The sequence below is a fragment of the Panthera leo genome, chromosome C1 (assembly GCF_018350215.1).
Source record: "Panthera leo isolate Ple1 chromosome C1, P.leo_Ple1_pat1.1, whole genome shotgun sequence".
NCBI lineage: Eukaryota > Metazoa > Chordata > Mammalia > Carnivora > Felidae > Panthera > Panthera leo.
In genome coordinates this window covers 211,338,990-211,362,712 of record NC_056686.1, presented here as the reverse complement: position 1 = coordinate 211,362,712, position 23,723 = coordinate 211,338,990, and the positions used below count along the sequence as shown (strand labels likewise).

Sequence of the window (23,723 nt, the reverse complement as noted above, 5' to 3'; positions counted from 1 at the left end):
TTCTCATTCGTAAATCAGGAATAATAATACCTACATATACCTGTTATGAGAATTTGACATTTAATATATATAATATATATATATATATATATATATATATATATATATAGTTAGGTGCCCCTAAATATATATATATATATATATAATGTCAAATTATATATATATATACATATATATATATAATGTCAAATTATATATATATATATACATATATATATATTATATGTATATATGTATATATACATATATATATATATATATATATATATATATAATGGTTTGCATTGTGCCAGGAGCATAACAGTTGCTCAACAGTGAGCAACTATTTTGCTTCTGTCGTTATCACCTGTAAATAAAACTAAACGTCCTAATGGTGGATCCCGTGGATGCACTCTTTCAGTTCTCGGTTCACCCCCATTTGGGGACAACTTCCTGTACTGTAACTTCCTGTTCCTGTGAAACTAGGAACTACATTTCCCAGACTTCTTTACTCTTAGGGTCTGGAGGCCAGATGGGTTCCACCAGTTAGAGACAATCACTTGAGATTTGAAAGACGGAAGGAGGTGGAGGCCATCTGCCAGCTGCTCTTTCTTTTGGAAATTCACTATATTAAGGGGGGGGGGGGGGGGTGTCTCGGGTGGGGGCGGGGGGCAGTGGTGGAAGCAGCTGCTTGATCTCCAGATCCCGGCTGCAATGGTTTTCTCTTGACGCCAACAAGTGGTGGCTCCTGATTTCCCCTCCCCCAGTCCTGCCAGAGACTTTGTAAGCATCTAATTCCTGTATTAAATCCCATCCTACAGTGATGATTCCTGTTTCCACAACTGAATCCTGACTTGCTTAGAAGTGGATGTTTCATCTAAAGAAATCTCATATGTAAACTCCTGTGAAAGACTTTGTTTTGTGCTGCTGCCTCAAAATGGCTCAGGTTCAAGTCATGAGTTAATTGCCATGTTTAAAGCAGCTCAATGTTCTTCTCGATGCCGATGCCGTTCCCTTTGAGAACTGTTAACATTATACAATTAAAGTGTTCTGGGATCTTGAACGGTTAACTCCAAATATCACACTGAAAGGCAGAGTATAGTTTTGTAACGATTATAACCCATCCGTTATCTTTCTTTATACTTTATTTGGCTGAAAGGAAAATGGTCCCCGAAATAATTTTGCCTCCTAATAGCCATTCTTCCTTCCTGTCTTAGGATCAAGAACCCCAATGTTTAGCCAGGGACTCTACTACCCAGCTAAAATTCATTCCCATTCTCTCTTAAAGCCAGGCATAGGCGTATGAGTAAATTTTGGCCAGTTAGATAGAAGAAAAAGTATTTTGTGTAACTTCTAAAAAGTGTCTGTAGAAGGAGGGTATAGGGGTGCCTGGGTGGCTCAGTCGGTTGTACTTCCAATTTTGGCACGGGTCATGATCTCACGGTTCATGGGTTCGAGCCCTGCGTCAGGCTCTGTGCTGACGGCTCAAACCTGGAGGCTGTTTCAGATTCTGTGTCTCCATCTCTCTCTGCCCCTCCCCTGCTCTCTCTCTCTCTCTCTCTCTCTCAAAAACAAATAAACATTGAAATTTTTTTTTTTTTTTTAAAAAGGAGAATATAGACCTTCCTTTGCCCCTTACTCCTTCCTGTTGGCTGGAGTATGAACATGATGACAGGAACAGTAACAGCCATTTTGGGCCATGAGGTAGCATAATAAGCATATCAGAGTAGAACAGAATGAACCTGTTGTTTGCAGAGCTGTGATATAAGACTGCATTGTCTACCTCCAGATTTCTTTTACATCAGAAAAAAATCTCAAACTTTACAAAATCACTGTTATTTGGTTTCTGCTTTGTTACTACATGCAGCGAAGCCTACCCCTAATTAATAGAAGAGGAACGGCCAAACTTCTCTTCCTATCAACCATGGACTATTTCTCCATTTCTAAAAACAAGTGCGTTCTCAAAAGCTGCCTGACTACTGAAACACAGTAGGGCATGCCGCCAAAAATGTTGATCTGGGTTTAGAATTAAAGATATAAAACGATTTCCGTGAGGCCAGTTCAACGCACACAGCAACGAAGTTTGCAAGCCAGATGAATAGCTCTGACTTACTCCTATCGCTTCCAGAATCAAACCAAGACACCAATTTTAGGTTGCGTAAAAGGCAAGTCCTCAAGCCTGGCTGATGGTCCGCTAGGGCTAGAGTCATTGATTCCAAGTGGCTGAGTTCCAGATTAAACTGGCTCTCTGTCGTTCATAATGTGACCACACCACAGCTGACAGCACATCCAGTGGTATAATCCGCTTTGCAGCTCTCTGTTCCAGAGCCCATAGATCAGGGGGTTAAGACACTGTGCAAATGCAAAGACTCCAAAAAGTACCAGGTTTAAAGCAAAGAAAAACACCCCACACATCTTTCCCAAACCTATGAATATCAGGATTGGTATTACATGCAAACTCATCTGCACTAAATGAATAAGGACTGTTTTTTTTGCTTTGATATTTGATCTGTTAAAATGGCCAGCCCGTTTGCCTTCTCGGTAGATCAGAAAGTAACTTATAAGAATGATGGACAGAAGAAAGAAAAGGAAAACCATGCCAACGGCTCTGGCAGGAGGGCCGTTCAAGATCACAGGGCACAGGGGTTCAGATTTAAAAACGGCAACTCGAGGGGGGTTAGCGCTTTCTATGAGGAATAAGCAAACATTCTTGAATATGATGATTACCCAAGACCCAGCCAAGATCCTGTACTTAACCGAATCTACCAAGGACAGAGATTTCAAAGGCCAGCAAATAGCCAGGTAAGTGTTGACCGCCATCAAGGCCAGCGTAAAGAGGATCCCTTCTCCAACACTTAGCTGGACCCCAAATACCACCCAGCATACCAGCACGGGGCTGTTGGCCAGCAGAGCCCGCATCCCTTGGAAAACCACCCCGAGGCCACAGTAGGAGGAGATGCATAGCAGATGGTGGCACAGGAGGATGTGTCGGACCTCTTTCCTCAGCTTCGAATTCTGTAACACTATTGTGATGATGACGACGGTGACGAATGTGGCAAAGAAGAAGGCCACCACATACACAGAGGCCTTCACTGTTGCTTCCAGCCTCAGCCAATCCGATATGTTGCAGTGGTCAGAAGACAAGTTCATGATCTTCAGGGCAACTTGGCTCCTGAGGGATTAAAGCACCAGAAAGAGTGAATCACGAAGCATCTTGGGTGGTTTTCCAACTCTGTGACCTTGTAAATCTCAAGGAACACATTGCACGTTTTTTGGTATAGAGGATGAAAATTTTAGATGTATGGACATGAACCAAAGAAACTAGAGAAATCAGGGGTGCCTGGGTGGCTCAGTTGGTTGAGCATCCTACTTCGGCTCGGGTCATGACCTTATGGCCCGTGAGTTCGAGCCCCGCATCTGTGCTGACAGCTCGGAGCCTGGAGCCTGCTTTGGATTCTGTGTCTTTCCCTCACTCTCTGCCCCTCTCTCACTCATCCTCTGTCTCTCTCTGTCTCAGAAATAAATAAACATTTTTAAAAATTAAAAAAAAAAAGAAACTAGAGAAATCATTTGGGGGTCTTCTCTTTATTTCAGGAGAGGGGCACATACTCAAACCATCCAAAAGGAAGGTCTGAAAGGTGGACTCTCAGTACTCAGCAAATTGCTCAAAATCAGGTCAAGGTTCCACCCTCCTTTTCCATCTTTGATTGTGAGAACTTTTTCAACTTGGAGCCACAAAGCACAACAGTGTAAAACTCAGTTGATTGATCACCAAGCACTAGTTAACAGCACGTGCAAAGGTCTGGGGAATGGATTAGGGCAAGAGCTGTAAAGGATGTGAGGAAGCTATTGACGCAGAGGCTGGAATTCATTTGGGTCCATAAGACATGACAAAGATATTAACAAAAATGATAGCAATCATCGGTGACATTTACCTAGTACTTTCTAGGGATCAAAACTGTTTTTAGAGCATATTGTTCTAACCCTGGGGTATGGTTTATGTTTCACTGAGTGGTTTTATTATGCACTTTTTTGCAAATGGGGAAACGGACTTAAGGAGGCTAAGTAACCTACTCAGGGCCATATAGTTATTGGGGAGAGGGGCCACGATTTGAATTTCAGAGTACAACGCCAGCACCCATTCTCTCAACCACTACAAGGAAGTTCATGTCAAATGCAAGGTCACTTTTAAAAAAAGGGGGGGCTGGGGGAGAAGGGCGCCTGGGCGGCTCAGTGGGTTAAATGTCAGACTCTTGATTTTAGCTCAGGTCCTGATCTCGTGGTGAGATCAAGCCCCACATCAGGCTCTGCATTGACAGCACAGAGCCTGCTTGGGATTCTCTCTCTCCCTCTCTCTCTACCCCTCCCCCAGTTGCCTGCGTTCTCTCTCTCTCTCTCTCTCTCTCTCTCTCTCTCTCTCCTCTCTCTCTCTCAAAATAAATAAATAAACTTCAAAAGAAATCCAACGTCGAATGCATGTTCCGAGTTCTTCTCGGGTCAATGTCGTGTGACCAACCCAACTGGACCCCATTTGTAGAAATACCATTTCTGTGGTTCAGCTGGAAGACCATCCATCCTAGAAGGTGCTGGGACCTTAGGATTACTGAGGAACTGTGGCCACTGAAATGGTAAGATGTGTGTAATAGCCTCATGGAATCTTCTCAAGCCTGCACAGCAATGAACAGCGCACTGTGCCACAGCCTGGGGAACCCCGGAATTTCCGGATCTCTGTCTCTGAAAGTCTATGGCAGAGATGCCAACTGTTGCCTCCCCGCTACTAGCTTTCCTTACTTCCCCACCACCTCAGTGTTGTGTGGAACTAGGGATAACTATCTGACGCAGGGAGAATTATTCCTGAGACGGTGCTGAATCCACTGGTGTCTGCCTCTTAAACATCCAACTGCAAAGTTCTCACAGAGAATGTGGCCCAAGTGTGATGTCATGTCATTGGCCTGCCAGTAATGGTGGAATGTGGGTGAGTGAAGAAAGTGACAGCGAGGGGCAAGAGGAGAGCAGAGGGAAGGGAAGGACAATGTCCCCGAGAGTCTACAAAGGCCCTCGCAAGACAAAGAGAACAGCATGGGCTCCCGAATTTCTTTTCTTTAAATGTTTATTTATTTATTGTTGCGAGAGAAAGTGGGGCAGCTATAATAAACCCCTCTCCCTCCCAATCTGATACGGTTTCAGGGAACTATTTACTATTGAGAGCAAGCAAGAACTAGTCTCTGTAGTTTTCTAATACGTTTAACACTCTGATCAACACGGCACGATGTCACATGATTGTACTCCACAATCTTCCTTGTGCGTCGAAACACACAATGAATATCCAATACAATGGAAAACAGTGAGGTTACAGGTGGTAAAACACAGGCGCTGACATACAGAAGCTTCTCACCCAGGGGAAGAGGCAGAATACAATATAACTGGGTAGTCATAACCAGAAACATCATGTGTCGTTTCACTCATTTGCCAACTGAGGAAGAAGGTTGGGTGTCTCTTGCGGGGGGGGGTGGGGGGGGTGGGGGGGAGCAGGGGGACGTTGTTCAGAATGGAAGGGGTCACAGAGGCAGTGAGAGAAAGCTCGTTGGAAGAGGTGAGACTTGAATCCAGCCTTTCCAGGTTGAAAACTAGAGCAAAGCAGGGGCAAAGGTGGATAGAGACGAGGAGAAGTGCAGATCGTAGCCAACAGAAAGCAGCAAAAGCCAAGGTGGGAACCATGAGCAGATTGAATTTGGTGGAGTGGAGGCTTATTCAGAGAACAAAGTCCAGGACCAGTTTTCAAGGGCCTCGATACCTTTCCGAAGGTTAAACTTCACTTCGTAGGCAATGAGGAGACTTGCATGATCAGAATTAGAAGTAGCACATGCCACAGGTTAAGAGGCAACATGGGATGCCCACCCTTGCTTGCGTAGTGGTGTCTTATAGGAGCTCTGATGAGCAGGAGCCCGGCAAAGGACAAATGTGCACAGTGAAGACGCTGCTATGACAGCAGGTGGCTTAAAACTCTTTTTATAGACAGGAACGTTGCAAATCTGCAAAATCAACGAGGGCAAGTTTTATTGCCTTTAATTTATTTATGAGAGCTCAGAAAGATGAGTAATTTATTCAGGATCATGCAGCCAGACAGACGCTCCCAGTCTCCAAGTTCATATTCCGTCGCAGAGGTATATTTGCATATCAAGAGCTCATGGCAACAAAACCCATGTAATAAATCCTCATCTATATGCACGACCTCCACTTATGGATAATTCCTAGAGCGTTTTTCTTCCGAAATCGTAAAATGGGAATACCTGTTTTCTTCTGGCCCCTAATGTTCCTTTGGCTTCAGCTCTGAAAGACAACCCTGGAGGCTAACAAATTTCAGCAGAGAGTTACATTCTGGCCACAACTGCCCCGCAAAAAACGGGCACCACCACTCCCTGCGAAAATCCTGTGGGAAGCAGACGTGTGGGAAGGGCTGCGTGGGCACCTAAGAACGTCAGGGAAGCAGCTGGTCTCATCCTAAGAACGCTGCTCGGGGCAACCCCCTGAGGACGACGTGCTGCCCGTGAGAGACGGAATATATCAACGGATAAGGCCATATTTAAAAATTAAACTCTGATCCACAACCCGCAGCCACCTGCCAGGAACCCAAGCCGTCCTCCACAGTCACCAGCCCAGGGGGGGCAACCTGCTGTCTCTTGTGACAGTCCAGCCAGCCAATCAACAGCCTCTGTAACAACTGGCCCCAAATGGCCAGGACTCGATTAATCACGGACAGCGTCCCTGATTTTTGTCCCTGCTTCCAACTTAGGACCAACCAGAGAGAGCCACGTATGTCCTCCCGAACAGTCACATAGACACCCACAGCTAAGGAACGGGTAACGACACAAACTGGAACAGTGGCTAATTCGCGCTGATGACTCACTACGAGATGGCTCTTGTGAGAGATGCCTCCTTCCATCAGCACACCAGCCCAGGAAGGTGGCACAATTATTATTTGCATTTTTCCGAAGAGAGAGCTGAGAGATAGAGGCAGGAGGGAACTCAGCCAGGGTTAATTAGCTGGTGACAGGGACACTGGAGCTTGGAGCAGGCAGTCCCCCTGCAGGTGTGATCTCTAAGCCACTGGGCCAGGTGTTCCCCTCCCGCCCGGACCCCGCTCCCCACATCAGGGAAAGACTCCACGTACATAAAAGTTGTGAGGGGCTCCACACACCTCTCAGGGAGTTGCCGGTTAATGGTGAAATCTGGCTTCAAACCCAATTCTCCTGATTTCTGAGATGACATTTTGTTAATGTCGTTTGTTAAGGTTTTTCCTAACAGTACTGGTGTGGGTGGGTTGAATTCTTTTGTAAAAAGAAAAAAAAGGAAAACGTAGCAGGTGTTGTGATCCGAATTGTGTCCCGCTCAAGTTCATATGTCGAAGCCGTAACCTCCAGAACCTCCAGTATCTGCATCTGGAGACTGGGTCTTTAAAAAGGGAATTACGTTAGAATGAGGGCGGGAGGGTGGGCTGTGATTTCATCTGATTGGTGCCCTTGTGTCCTTGTAAGAAAAGGAGATTAGGGGACTGGGTGGCTCAGTAGGTTGAGCATCCATCTGACTTCGGTTCTGGTCATGATCTCGAGGTCCGTGGGTTCGAGTCCCACATCGGGCTCACTGCTGTCAGCACAGAGCCTGCTTCGGATCCTCTGTCCCCCTCTCTGTGCCCCTCCCCTACTTGCGCTCTCCCCCAAAATAAATAAATTTAGGAAGAAAAGAAAAGAAAAGAAAAGAAAAGAAAAGAAAAGAAAGGAAAAGGAGATGAAGAAACCCAGAGAGCCTCCAGATGCGTGTGCACAGAGAAAAGACCATGTAAAGAGGCGTCAAGAAGACAGTCATCTGTAATCCAAGGAGAGATACCTCAGAGAAAATCAACCCTGCCAGCACCTGGATCTTGGACTCCCAGACTCCAAAACTGTGAGAAATTAAGTTTCTGTTGTTTAAGTCACCCCGTCTGCGGTATTTTGTCTTGGCAGCCCGAATAGACTGATTCCACGGGGCAGAGCAGCTCCCGGCTCCCACCTTATTTCCAGGTAGCTGAGAAGGTCTTCCCACGGGTCTCTCCAGACTCTCCCCACCCCCAGAACCAATGCCCTCTAAGAGGGAGGAGGGCCGTTCCTTCCTGGGCCTCGTGGTCAGTCAGGCAGTGGACGCCAAGGTCAGGGCCAGTATCTGACTTACCACCAGCAGAAAGGACTCATCAGCTGAGAACAGACTTCAGGAATGATTTCATGTGCTCTGTAGCTGCTGGCAGAAGGCCAATAAGATGAAGTGGATACTTCCAGAATAGCTCTTAGAACCCTCCCCGGATGATCAGAACTTCTCCTCTCCCACGAAAGTCACGCCCTCCCCACGTTAAACATTTAGTCTTCCCCTTTGCTCTAATTGTGGCCTTACTTCTCTGGTATTTGAAAAACACCACTCCAGTCTGGGAAGCTTTGGTGATCTCCACTGTTATTCTCCTCAAAGCGGGCAGGAAGGAAGGGAGGAGACCGGTGTCTACTGAGCACCAGTCACTCAACGTCGAGGACAAGCACTTAGTAAATATTAGCTATGACTGTTAATCATCTGAGAACAGCTCTGGAGGTGACGTGGGAACTGGATGAAATCACAAAGCCTCTGAAGGTGTATCCTGTGACCTCTGAAGGCAGAGAAATCACACATTTTTCTGAGTGCTTTTCTAGGCAGTTAACTTTTTAACTTTGAACTTGCCTTTTCATATATAAAGGGAAATTCTCTAGCTTCCCTCCCCAGTTTTGTTCTGACCACAATTTTGATGCACAGATATTCTTTGAAGTACTCACAGGATTCATTAATCCAGAGATCTGCCACCTGGCTTTAATAGAAACTTGGCCTTTTCTAAACTATTTAATGCGTAAAAACACATCTTGCAAAACAACGTGCACACACATGTTTACTTGAGATTTTTGAAACACCAGGCTGCTCACAAACAAGGATAGGGTGAAAAAAATTCCCCAAAACCTGGAATATAAATAAATATTAAATAATGAAGTATTGAAAAGAAGGTAGCTCATAAGAATGGTGACAAAGCACTTTTCATTTTATAACCTAAATAATAGTAAGTGTGTGATTTAACATTACAGTCACCGTGATAACAAAAAGGACACAATTTAAGGACACATTTCGCCGTCCCATATATATCTGCAGATAGAAATAGACATAGGAGCCATTCTAGGATTTCAGAAAAGGATTGTGCATTACTAACTCTAAGAAGATCACATGTAATGACATTTTCCGTGAATCTTAATATAAACTGAAGTAATGAGTTTATACAAAATTATGGTCCACTGGTTAAAAGCAGAGCCATTCAACTCTGCTTGGAAGGAGCCCTCTGCATTGGCAGGGGACTAACCAAGAACAAAAGTGGCAGTCCCAGCTGACAGACATCTATTCTATCAGTTGGTGAATTCCAGCTATAGGTATCATGCACCTTTCGAAAGGTCGTGTTTCACCGCTTTGCTTTTGAGAAAGATCTACGTCAGTTTCTGTTTTTACTAACTGCAAGAAATAAAGAGGATTTTTGTTTTTACAAAAAAAAAAAAAAAAAAGGCAAAAAGCCACCATAGCATCCCGCATGTGTTTTGCAGGGAGCCACGATAGAGGCAGCACGCGTCCCGAGCAGCAAGAGCGGCCCCACCACCTGCTTCCCCGGAACCGTGCTCAGCATCTCGTCTTCTGGCTGCCAGAGTTTTGAGCTGTGTCTATGAGTTTTACGTCGATTTATTTTGTGTATCCATTAGCAAGATGTGTCCTGTGGTATCAGAAAAGTCTATGAGAGGTAATTTGGGGGTTTGGGAACGCTTACAAGTTTCTCCATATAAATTAATGGTAATTGCTTCTTCGCTTGATGTCGTTCTGGTTTACGAAAGGTTTCATAGGAACACTGGGCTTTCAGGTAGCAGGGTAAACCCGTCTATGTGGGCCCACCAACACGGATCTAATCGGTGGAGACAGCACAGTAACTAAAACACGCCAGGTGTCCGACACCATGGAGCTTCCGTGGTCCTGAGCCCCTGACGGTAACCGGGCAGGCAGTAAGCAGACGGTATTTTTCTCCCTTCCTCCCTATCTGTCCAGATGCCAAAGGTCAGTATGATGTCTATAAACCACAAAAAGCAAACAGTAATCTGTATGTTGCTAAGCATGTGATTCACTGCTGATACCATTTCCCAGACTCTGAGAGGATTTTGTCTTCGGTCTGTTGGTTTGTCTCTATCGAGTTGGATTTAGTTTTGAAACCCACTGAAGCTATTTTACTGTTGGATTATTGAAATTACTAAGCTATTCAAGAATTAGTTACCTGCGTATCACTTCAACATTATGAAAGCTTACAAATCAACAATAGCTGCCAAGATAGTGAATTTTGTGTTCTGCTGGTAGGCAGGCAATCCTCCACACCACAGCCAATGGGTTTGTTTCGTTGCACAAAGAGTTGGCCCATCCCAAGCGTCAGGACATACCGTTTCTGCCTCAACAGACCACACCTGGCTTTAGCCATAAAGCAGATGTTTTCTTGGTATGATCTCGGCAAAGCTGGAATCAGCAGTTTCCGTGAAGCTCTTTGGCTTTCTCTCTCTGACTCAGCATTGGGGATTGCTGTAAACTTTCTGTCAGGTTTAATCCTATTTCCCCCAACTAAGGTCCAATTGCATTATAGCTATTCTTACTAGCCTTTTTTACATGCTATGATTTGTTTCGCTGATGAAAAGAACTCCCTTAGTTTTGAAATCCACATATAATATACATTACTTGTCAAATTCTCTTACCTGTATTAGGTATCTTTGAGTAAAATATATATTATGCTTGATTATATATGTCATACAAAGTCGACTCTCTAGACCTGAAAACTATGATTTAAATAATTGAAAGTAAAACCCGTGGAATGCCTTAACCATGGCCTTCTCTGAAAACTTTTACTTAGCACATAGTTATTAACTTTATCTTTTACTTAATTATTATATAATTGATTTCTCTCGGTTTTCAGAAGCGTGTATATTTACAGAGTTTCTTTGGCAGGGATATAAGCCCACGGTCACAGTGAAATCTATTACTATATGAATGGACTTGCATTTTTCCGTATTAAAGTCCACTTATACCAAGTTATTAATGCTCTTGCTTATTTTCACTAGCATTTATATTTGCCTTTTAGGAGTGGCATAGAATTTTGAATCATATTTATAGAGCAAATGGCTATTTCAATATTTATCCTTGTGATAATCTTAAAATATGACCACTATATTGATCTGTTTATTTAATAGACTTATTCCCAAGTAAAGAAACATCATTGTTATCAGTGTTATTTTGCAAACATGATCTGTAATTATATTTTGTATTTTTCAACAGGAATTACATTCTAAGTATTGGTGACAAAGAAAACTATTAATGTCAAAAACCCCAGCTATGTTATCATTCAACCACTTTTGAATGATCAAAAAAATGTATAATTTGAATTTTAAAATTCACACCCATGTCCCATTTTCTCCACTTATGTGTTCACTCACTCATTCATTCATTCAATAAACATGTATTGTGTACCCACCTTGTAACAGGCACTGTGCTAAATGCTGAGCTTGCAGAGAAGAACGAGATATGGTCTTTGTCCTCAAGAGATTTACTTCACAAGTTTGGAAGTAAGAGCAGGTATGCACACTGGTGTAGTGTTTGAGAGAGATGGCAAAAACATAGATCAATTTCACACATTTTGAATTGGAGAAAACTTATGAAAACCCACAAACCTTTGGTTGGACAGATGTGTGTTTTTCTTCTCCTTTTCCCAAGAAGAGGATCTGGGGAAGGTATTCTTTTTCTTGCATGAAAAACCAGGGCAGGAAATGATGAGATGAATCCCGGACGGTAGAGACATGGGGCTAGCAGGAGGAACTCACTGGAAAGAGCAAGAATACCAGAACGTTTAGTAAGGCTGACGGAAGAAGACAGAATAAAGAAGCCCTCTAGAAAACCACAACTGGGCAAAAAAGGCTGGCACTGTGGATAGGAAATGGGGACCAATGATAAAGGCTGACTTGTCAATGATGCACGCAGAAGGCAAACAGCCATGAAATGATCGAATTTAAGGAAAGGTGTGTTTGAGAGGTATAGATAGCTAGGCCTACATACTGGCCAACTTCTGGTTTTGACCCAAATGACTTTCAAAGCCAACAGAATGCAGACATATAATGAAGCTGCCCCCTCAAAGAATAATGACCGGTCACCACAGGGATTCTCAGTGTACAACTGGATGGATCCAGGCGACAAAACAAGGATGCAAGGCCTCCTGGGAGATGAGGGTGGGCTTTAGATAGGAGAGCAACGGCTGATGTACATATCCGAGCGGTGTGTACCCCACAAATGTACATCTGTGTCATTCTGGCCTTTGAGATTTGCTCCCCTACGCCGAGAACCTTCCCAAAGAACTATAAATTTCCTGCCTTCTTTTTCACCACCTCCTTGGCCGCTTAAACCATCCTCATCCATGAGCTCAGCCTCCCGCAAACTAACAGCAGATATGGAACCCTTGGCTGTAGCAAAGTCCATGAATCAGGCTTATATCATGAGTCTCTGGTTATCGCCAATTTCACCTAACCTGAGCACCTACCCCGTTTCGGACTTTCAGCCTACCCTGATCTTAAATGTGTGGTTGCCATTCAGTCTATGTTTTGACTTCCTAAATGTGTGGTCTCAAAACATTGAATATTATTTCTGGACGATCCAGGACTGGAGCCGCGTGAGGACATTTGCTCTTCCAGAGTTGTCAGAGTAGTACCATGCAAATCCCCACCTGACCCCAAAGGAAATGTGACCTGGTCAGAAGGCAAGTGCACTAATGAGAGGAAGTGCAGTCTCCAGACAGAGGACCATGGGTGATAAAAGGGATGAGCCAAAAGTGAGTGGGGACCAGTTTGGGGACTTTAGTTTGTGTGAGCAGAGAAGTAAGAATCCATATAACCAAAGAGGGATGCGCTGTCTCTAGATGGTATTAATGCATGCTATTTTAAGACTTAGAGATGGTTTGCTTGTGAGGTTAAGGTGCCTCTTTGTACCACGTCAGGAGGTGACTAGTTTGATCCTGGAAATGTAATCTATGGAAACCATTCAGTGTATTTGTAGGTTCAACAGAAAGGAATTGAAATAGCAGCTGAAAATAGAAGGATGTTTGTTCCCTTGGAAGCAATGAAAAGCAAAGAGCAAGAAGTTAATAATGCATCACCATTGAAAAAGCAAAGGGGTCCCGAGTAATGCAATATCCTGATCTACTTAATAAGCATATCCCATAAGCTGAGAGATACTCATGAGGTTGCCACAGTGTTATTATTTTATTCTGCTATGTGCTAGAGTACTCTGAAGTATCTATCGTTAGTTAAATGGAAAAATAAGGCAGGATCCCTGCATTTGTGGAGCCCGCAATCTTTTAGGGAAGATAGATGAGCAAGCAAATAGTTTCGATTCTGTAATTTAAGTGCTTAATTCCAAGTGCCATGGAAACCAGACGAGGGAGTCTAATCTTCCTAAAAGAGTCAAGGAAAACTTCTCATGGGACAGTGACTCCAGAAAGTAAGAAACATTCATCCATACAGCTAGCCAGCCTCTTAGTACTCAACAGCCAGTTGAGTACCTTCAACTGTTCTAGATGAGGTGGATGCAGATTTGAAGAAGACAGACAAGGTCCTTCCTCGAGTGACATTTACATTCTGGTGGAGGTTAGATGACATCACTAGGAGAAACACAGAATGGCGCCTTAAGACCCCCTAATATCCACTTTCAGGCCTTATTTCTTCACCCACAGGTATTCTCCTACTGAGACCAGGGTGCCTCGACCACTCAAACTGGAGCATTCGCATCCTATGGGCTTAGTTCTCATCATGAAACCAAAATGCCAGTGTATTGCTTATCATCACAATGGGATAATTCCAGAATGGCATGTGCAGGTAAAATCAAGTTTCCGAAAATGCAGAGCTGAGGGTCAATGCCAAGCAGAAATAAAAGCGAGAAACGAGATGCCCAGCCATGAGAACTCCTCACCTTGCATTACGAGTGGAAGTCTTTTCTGCCAGTGGGAAACTGAGTTCTCTTCTCCAGGAAAAAAGTATGTGGAAGAGTAGCAGGAGTTTCTCCATGAATCCTGGGAAGAACCCCCAATACCCAGCATCTAACAGAAGTGAGTCAAGGGAAGTGCCTCACTTCACATTCTCCCAGGCTCCTGAGCCTTCAGACCCAGAGCCCCTTCCCTGGGACCACAGCCAGTTTCACACCGTGATTCCCGAGAGCTGCGGGCTCTCAGAGGAAGCGGGGACTTTTTGTGCTAGCCACTTCTTGAAAGAACACCCTGCTCCTTCTGTCCAAGAAAGAAATGGAGGAACCTGAGGCCAGTGCTTCCCCTTCTGGAGTTGGGACCCACTTCATGGTGTTTCAAGCTGACAAGTGAAAATGTCTCTAGAGAGAGCTAAAAAGTTTCGTCACCCCGCCACGAGGGAAAGACCCAAGCCGCTGGAACCAATGGTTTTAGGCCAGGCTAGCCTTCAAAAATCTCACGGTACAGCTATAGAAATGACCACAGTTTCATACAGAGGCAAGAGAAAGGCAGTCAGAAGCTTCTCCAAAGCACAGTTGGTGCCGTTCTGAAAATTCAGATTTCCTGTTTGCCAACATGTCTGCTTTAAGTCTCTCAATCTGTTAATTACATCGCAAGTGTTATACACCAACTTTTTCTCATATTTATAGCCTTCGTTTCTTTTTAAACTTTTTCAAGTAATATGTTTGTTGTCAAAAATGCAAAATTAGCAAAAAAAAAAAAAAAGAAAAAGTGTAAAATAACAGGCATAAATAAGAAAAATGAAAATCCCCCATAATTCCACTTGAAGACAACTGCCGTTGGTATACATCCTTCCAGGCTGTTTTCTGCGCTGAGGGTGAGCTTTTCAACATCCATGCCACTTCCCACCATTGTAGAATATCCATGCAGATTTGTTGGGATTTACCCCATGTCTACCTCCATTATAGAGACTGATTTGGCTAAACTAAATTACAATAATCTTATGCCCTTGCCAACAGTGTTTGTTTTAGGAACCAGTACCCAATCCAGACCTAAGCCAATCAATACAAAGCATTCTTCTGGAAATGCCACACAATCAGGGTGGTCCAGTCAGAAGGAAGCCGAGGGCTCCCACTGGAGACCTGGGGAGAAACACTCCCTTCTCTGCGGTTGGACAACCGGAAGCTGTTGGAGGCCAGCTTGCCTCCGTGACACAAACCAACTTTCAGCCGAAGCAGGCTCTACAGAAGGCAAAAAAGAGATATAAAAAGAAATTGGGTTTTTAAGGAGCTTTCTGAGCTGCTAAATTCAGCTGACATTAAAATCTTTCTTACTTCTGGAGTTTCTACTTATATGAACAAATAAATTTGCTTGTTGAAGTGAGTTTAAAGTGAATTTTCTATTGCTTATGAGTTGCATCCTAAATGACTCATGTAGATACTTTTATTAAAATGGGGCCGTCTTGTACACATTGTTTATGCTTTCCTGCCTAAAAATACATAATAACCACCTCTCCTTTTTTACGATAAATATACTTTTACAAAATTGTTAATTTCGTCAGAGTAGTCCATTCTATGGACAGACATTAAATTACTTCTCCAATTCCTTTTTGAGGGGCATTTTACATTGTTTCTGGATTTTTCTATATTTTGTAAACAATTCTGTGTCGAGTTTTCTAAATATTAGAAAACATACGTTTTCCTTAGGACGCATTTCTACTGTAGGATGTCTGAGTCAAAGTATGTACTTTTTCAAGGGTTTTGATTCATATTGCCAAAAGGCCCTCCCAAAGATTTATTTCAATTATATCCCAAGCAACAGACCACAAGAATGCTCAAAAAGCCTCTCTTCCTCCTCCCAGCCAGGAACTCGTATACAAAGTTTCAACACATATAAAGTTTCAACACATATAAAGGAACTCATATATAAAGTTTCAACACATATAAAGTTTCAACACAAGTAGTCCCTATCTGTGTGTTAAATGGTGCATACCCTTTGTTGCTTAATTTGCACTTAAAAAATCATATAGCATGCTTATAATGTTTATTTTTCATATATCTATTTGCTTGTTGTAGTTCTCTTTTTCTAAATTGCCACTGGCATCCTTTGCCCATTTTTAATTGAGGCACTGACTTCTTACAGATTTGCAACAGTTGTTAATATGTAAGATTATTACGCACCTGGCACCTGCATATTATACATGTTGCGAATCATTTTCACGGCACGCCGCCACGTGCCCTTTAATTTGCACACAGTACTTTTCACCGTTCTGAAGTTTTAAATTTTAATTAAGTCGATCAATCTTTTCATTTTACTTTTTTCCTGCCCTTTCTGTGTCATTCTCTAACCAGAGAAGTCACAGCAGCAACAAACCAATGCTCGGGACGCCCGAGACTGAGCCATAGGGAGGCAGCCTGGAGTTGTCTGGACCCTTCCACCCCTGACTACTTCTCCCCGGCCTCCCCTGCAGTGAGATGTGGTTTGTGATTAAATGATAGCCAGTGGGATGAGAGCGGTTATGTGCAACTCCCTGGTTGTGCTCTTTAAAGGGAAATGCCTTCCCCTGGATTTTCACTCCCTCCTTGGGTGGGAGTGAAGAAATGGTGGTAATCTTGTAGATGAGCAAGATACCTGGGGATGACAGCACAAGCCAGAAGGACCCTGTGTCACTGACACTGTGATAAGTCCATACCTCCTAGACTGCTTATAACTGGACTCTTTCATGAGCAAGAAATAAACTTCTCTCCTGTGAGAGCCACTGTTATTTTGGGGCTTTATCATGGATTCAAACCTGTATCCTAACTTAAAGAGTAACGTATGACTCCATTCTACATGCACACACACATCCCAGCACGCACACACACACCAGCATAAAAGAAGATAAAGAAAATTATTAATGTTAATTAATTCAGGGAATGGGATTGCAGGAGGTTGGGAGGAAATAATGAACATTTCTTTTTTTTTTTTTAATTTTTTTTTTTAATGTTTATTTTTGAGACAGAGAGAGACAGAGCATGAACGGGGGAGGGGCAGAGAGAGAGGGAGACACAGAATCGGAAGCAGGCTCCAGGCTCTGAGCCATCAGCCCAGAGCCCGTCGCGGGGCTCGAACTCACGGACCGCGAGATCATGACCTGAGCCGAAGTCGGACGCTTAACCGACTGAGCCACCCAGGCGCCCCTGAACATTTCTTTTAATATTGACTTTAGTTTTTTAGTCCAGGTAGCTCTTACTCATGCAGTCATATTATCCAACATGGTGAAACACTTTTTTTTTTTACTAGCCCCTTCACTTAAAGTCACAGCCCTAGACTTTACGGGTGGAAGAAAAGTGTGCTGGAGGCAACAGAACAAGCATCACAACAGGTGGAAGAGTGTAATTTTAACAACACTGGCTGTGTCGTCCACGGTGAGTGTGTACTTTATAACTACCATCAACCAGCATTCAATGGCATCAGTATATTTCTTTTCAGATAAACATTTTTATCTTTTTTTAAAGGTTGCCAGAAAATTATTGCAGGACTCTCTACTGGATTGTGAGCTATAATATATAATGCGCATCTCAATATGTTTTTCCCATAAAAGGAAAAATATTTAGAATAATTTCAATACACCTAAGGCAAAAGTTCTTCTGTTTTTTTTTAAAAAGCCCTTGTAAGTTTAAATATTCATTCACCTGTGCCTCTAAATATCCAAATAAGTTATGTTTTTAACATATACTGATATATGTCCCTTTCACTCATAGAAAAATATCCAGAAGGATGCACAACACATTGACAATAATGGTTATTTTCCAGAAAGGGTATTGGGTTAGCTTGGGGGAAAGGGAAGGCTGGAGGAAAACTTTGGCTTTTTATATTAATCAGGTGTGTATAGTTTGTATCTTTACAATGAGACTAAATTCATATATTGAATTCGTAAATTTTAAAAAAGCAACATGCAGGGGCCCCTGGGTGGCTCGGTCAGTTAAGCATCTGACTTTGGCTCAGGTCATGATCTCACGGCTTGGGAGTTCGAGCCCCACATCGGGCTCTGTGTTGACAGCTGGGAGCCTGGAGCCTGCTTTGAATTGGGTCTCTCTCTCTCTCTCTCTCTGCCCTTCCCCCACTCGCACTCTGTCTCTGTCTTCCAAAAATAAGTAAACATTAAAAAAATTTTTAATACATAAAAATAAAAATAAATAAAAAACAATGTGCACAGTTTAAATAAACAGTGGGAACATAAACTAAAAATATTTTTAAGTGGAAAATCTATAGCCTGTGATTTTTCAGGAATGTGTTGCAGCTGATAAGACTGGACATGTTAGATAAGATGATTCCTGCTACACATAACAGAAAACCCCAACTCTTACGGACTCGAGCTGTCATGCAAATCTTTTTCTCCTATAACAAGGAAGGTCGTGTAGGCTCCAAGGTTGATTATTTCCCTGGCTTCGCGCGATCATCAAGGTCTAGGGCCTCTCTGTCTTTTCGATTTGTCATCTTCTGCAGGCTGACTGTTTGCCCTCGTTCTGATTCCCCTCACAGATGACCGCAACAATTCCTGCTGTCATATCTAGACATTACAACATGCAGAGAAAGAAAAGGGCCTCTCTTCCGGAGTCTTCTTAGGACAGAAATATCTTTCCCAGAACTCTTCCTCCGGCCTATTGGCCAGAACTGAGTCACAAGCCCATTCCTGAACCAACCTTGGCAAGAAGAGGGGTACGGTCACTTTGGACTTAGACTAATTGTCAATCATGAGCAATAAACATATAGGAACTGAGCAAAACAATGAGACTTTCCAAACATTATCTCTTCAAAGAGATACGCATAAATCAGAAAACTCAATATTGTTAAATTGTCAGTTCTCTCCAAACTGATCTAGACATTCAATGCAAAACCCTAGGAGGCTTTAAAAAAAAAAAAAAAAATTAACAAGCTGATTCTAAAATTTGTACATAGAAACAAAGGAACTAGAATACATAAAACAACTTGGATAAAGAAGAACAAAGTTGGAGGAATAACACAACCGAATTTTAAGATTTACCATAAGAGCTACAATAACTAAGACACTGTGATATTGGTTATGGAGAGACCTGTACTAATGATAGTGTCTAGAAAAAGATGTCATGGTAAATCAACAGTCAATGGAGAATATTTTCAACAAATAGTGCTAAAACAATTATATTTATTTTTTCATTTATATTTATATATTTTTAAAGATGAACCTTGATGTGTACTTTGAATCATATACAAAATTCAACTTGAATGGATCATAGACCCGAATGTAAAACCAACAACTATACAGCTTTTAGGGAAGAAAAACAAAATAGGAGAAAAATCTTTACAACCTCAGGTCAGGCAAATATTGATTATATAAGACACAAAAAGCTCAAACCGTCAAATAAAAAGTGTATAATTTTTTCCATATTCAAAAAGCGTATTCAATTTTGTCCATATTATATAGGACACAAAAAGCTCAAACCGTCAAATAAAAAGTGTATAATTTTTTCCCACTTTTGGATTCATAACTTAATAATGAAAAGACAGATAACACAGTTTTTTAAAGAGCCCAGTATTTGAATAGACATGTCTCCAAAGAAGACATACAAACTGCCAAGAAGACATGAAAAGATGCTTATCATCACTAGGCATTAGGGAAAGATAGATTGAAGCCACAATGAAATACCACTTCATACCCACTAGGAGAGCTAAAATCAAAAGGAAAGACAAAAACCAGTGCTGGAGATGATGTGGAGAAACTGGAACCCTCGTACACTGTCGGTGGGAATGTAAATGAAGCAGCTACTTTGGAAAACAATTGGCAATGTCTCAAAAGGCAAACATAGAATTACCATATGTCCCACCAATTTCATACCAGCTAGATACCCTCAAAATGAAAACGTACATCCACACTAAAACATGTACACAGATGTTCAGAACAACGTTGTGCATAATAGCCAAAAAGTGAAAACAACCCAAGTGTCCATCAACTGATATGTAGATAAACAAAGTGGGGTTTACCCATAGAGTGGAATATTATTCAACCATGAAAAAGGAGTGATATGTGCTCCAACAGGCATGAATCTCGAATACATTATGTTAAGTAAAAGAAACAAGAAACAAACAAAAAACCCCGCATATTATATGATTCCATTTACATGAAATGTCCAGAACAGGCAAATCTATAGAGACATAAATTAGATGAGTGGCTACCAGGGTCTAGGGGGAGGAGAGAACGGGATGTAACTGCTAATGGTTATGGAGTTTCTTTGCAGGGAGAAGAAAATGATCTGGAATTGGACAGTGTTAGTGGTTGCACAACTTTGGAAAACAGTTTGGCAGTTTCTTCAAAAGTTTCTACGGTTACCATGTGACCCAGCCTTTCTACTCCTATGTATTTACCCAAGAGAAATGACTACATACGTTCATACAAAAACCTGTGCACAAATGTTCATAGCATAATTATGCATAATAGCCAAAAAATAGAAACAATCCAAATGCCCATTAACTGGTGAACAAACAAATCTTGGTATGTTGATACCGAGAATACTATTCAGCAATAGAAAGGAATGGTTAAGCTGTACTCACACACACTGACACACACAATATGGGTAAACCCCAGAAGAAACAAAACCCAAAAAGATACCAAATGCATAATTCCATTTACACCATATTCTGGAAAAGCCGAAACTGTAGAGACAGAAATCAGATCGATGGTTGCCAAGAGTTAGGGATGGAGAAAGGGATGACTACAGAGAGGCAGAAGGGAAGTTTTTTGTTTTGATGGAATTGTTCTAAGTCTTGAATGATACAACGGCAAACATTTGTTAAAACTCAAAGAACTGTGGGGCGCCTGGGTGGCTCAGTTGGTTGAGCGGCCAACTTCGGCTCAGGTCATGATCTCACGGTCCGTGAGTTCGAGCCCCGCGTCGGGCTCTGTGCTGACAGCTCAGAGCCTGGAGCCTGTTTCAGATTCTGTGTCTCCCTCTCTCTGACCCTCCCCCGTTCATGCTCTGTTTCTCTCTGTCTCAAAAATAAATAAACGTTAAAAAAAAAAAAAGAGAATAAATAAAAAAAAAAAACTCAAAGAACTGTAGGATTCAAAGGGTGTTTTTTTTTTTGCTGTATGTAAATTATACCCCAATAAATCAATTAAAAAAAGTAAACTACATTACCTTCATCCACCTCCTCTCTCCAAAACAAAAACAAAAACAAAAAACTATATTGAAACTTGAATAGACAAGTTTAAATTTAAATTTAAATTCAAATTTATTTAAATGTCGGAGATTCTTGTAAAGAGGAAGAAAAGCCAAGTGCATTTACTTCCTCAAAAGCATGCATCCTCCATTTTCCAAAACACAGTTAAACACCTGTGAATACCCACACGTCGCCAGCTTCGTAAAAACTTTTAGCAATCGACTACTTACTTTTCTGAGAAAGAAATCAGCTTGGCCAAGACTGTCTGTCCCTGTTCCTCCAACCTGGTCACACTTGTTTTCAGCTGGCAGCTGGCTGCTGGTTAGGAGGATGTTTCGTTTCGAGCGTTTTCACTTCCTCCAGAAGGAGGTTACTGTGGGCAACAGTGGATAAAATTGAGAGTGATAAAATTGCATCCAATCTGCTCACATGAGAGGTGTGGCGGGTAGAACCCATGCTCTGCCCACGTCCCCTCGGATCTCTTTTCCATTTCCCCTAGTTGTATGCTTTCCCTCCCAGAAGCCAGCATCCGCTTCTCTCTGTTGGAGGACCACCCTCAGGCCGCCCAGATCCACCCCCCTGCTGCGTTTGGTAAACCAGTAATCCTGGGAAGAATTCACCCTCATGGCAGCAGTCCCTAACTAGTGACTTTGGCGGATAGTCTATCTAAGCTCCTTTGTACCCGATGAAGACAAGTCCAAGGTATATTTTACACCACTGCTTCTCATACTTTTACGCTGGTATGAAGTGGCTGGGAATTGAGTTCAAATGTAGGTTCTGAGAGGCGCCTGGGTGGCTCAGTCGGTTAAGCATCTGACTTCAACTCAGATCATGATCTCATGGTTCACGAGTTCGAGCCCCGCATCAGGCTCTGTGCTGACAGCTCGGAGCCTGGAGCCTGCTTCGGATTCTGTCTCCCTCTCTCTCTGCCCCTCTCCCGCTCACACTCTGTCTCGCTCTCTGTCCCTCAAAACTAAATATTAAAATTTTTTTAAAAAAAAGATTCTCTCTCTCTCTCTCCCTCTACCACTCGTGTGCACCCTCTCTGTCTCAAAACAAAACACAAAAACAAACAAACAAAATAAATGTAGGTTCTGATGCAGGAGGTCTTTGAAGCTCCAGTTCCAACAAGCTCCCGGGTGATGAACAGCTTCCACCCACAGATCACTTTAAGCAGCGAGGGTCTCCTGTCAGAGCTCCCTATAGAATCTAGCCAAAACCAATAGGCATCTACACTTTTTTTGGTGTATGACAGCAAGAGGAAATACCCCAGGGACAAAATGTGGATAAGATGGGTAAGACGTGGATCCAGAGGCAGGTTATTGAAGGGCTCCTCTCCAGAATTTCCAGAAGCACACCAGGATGTAGGACTTCAGCCGACATGCCTGTAATAGACGTGTGTTTGTGGGCTGAAAGGCAGAAGAAATTTCTGCCCACCTGACCACTCAGAGGCAGCGAGCCGTGTCCTGTCTTTGACATGGAGAAGGGGCCATGCGCAAGGGAAATCGGGAGCCATGAGCACACACGGTGAGGTTGTGAAGGATACAGCCGCGCCTGACAGCAGGGGAGCCGAGGTGGGTTTTAGACCATTTCAAGAATGTTTTAAAAAGGGAAAAAAATGATTGTTGGCATTAAGACTAGTGCGCTTTTAGCTCCGTCAAAAGATTGCTCTGTTAGACCATGTCACAGAGCATATAAGGGCTGTTCATCAATCTAGTCCATATGACAGCTCAGGAAGCAATTACCTGATAAAGTATCCAGGTTATGAGGCTGGAAAATGTCCTCTCCTCTGGGCTCCCACAACACTCTTTAAAACCACTGCTGGAAAACTCACTTCTCCCTTTCATTGTCATTCGATAAATATTCACTGGGTGCCAATACGTTTCCCGCAGTATTTTAGGCACTGGGGATCCAAGGATAATCAACACAGAAAAGTGTTCACAGAATTTATATGACAAGTGGGAAATATAAATAATGAACACGGCAACAAACACATACGAAATGTACCAAATAACTACCACGGAGATAATTAAAAAGAGGTGGAGTCATAGCAAGGGACTTGGAAGCTACTTTAGAATGAATGGTGAGGGAGGATGTCTTACTCCTTTCAGGCTGATATAAAGAAATGCTCCCTCTATCCCCGCCCCTGCCCTGCTTATGCTCTGTCTCTGTCTCTCTCTCTCTCTCAAAAATAAATAAATATTTTAAAAAGGAGGGGACACCTGGGTGGCTCAGTTGGTTAAGTGCGCGACTTCAGCTCAGGTCATGATCTCGCAGCTGGTGAGTTTTAGCTGAAACTCAGAGCCTGGAGCCTGCATCAGATTCTGGGTCTCCCTCTCTCTCTCTCTCTGCCCCTCGTGCTCATGCTCTGTCTCTCTCTGTCCCCCAAAAACAAAAAAATGTAAAACAATTTTTTTTTATTATTTATTTTTATTTATTCATTCATGTCTTTGTTCATCACAAATAGGAACTGATCTTCTCATGGTTCTGG

General features: G+C 42.6%; 1 protein-coding gene across 1 annotated transcript in view; it reads right to left on the bottom strand.

The window, feature by feature from the left end:
- Window positions 1–1,538: 1,538 nt before the first annotated feature.
- The window catches only part of LOC122226746 (probable G-protein coupled receptor 148), a 59,452-nt gene continuing 37,267 nt past the window's right edge, over window positions 1,539–23,723 (bottom strand). The window contains exons 3-6 of the mRNA XM_042950423.1: window positions 21,463–21,605; window positions 11,760–11,908; window positions 11,564–11,673; window positions 1,539–3,151 (exon numbers count right to left, since the gene is read on the bottom strand). Of these exons, the coding sequence (XP_042806357.1) occupies window positions 2,215–3,129 (915 nt within the window). The 5' untranslated portion in view covers window positions 3,130–3,151; window positions 11,564–11,673; window positions 11,760–11,908; window positions 21,463–21,605 and the 3' untranslated portion in view covers window positions 1,539–2,214. The remainder of the gene's footprint in view (window positions 3,152–11,563; window positions 11,674–11,759; window positions 11,909–21,462; window positions 21,606–23,723) is intronic.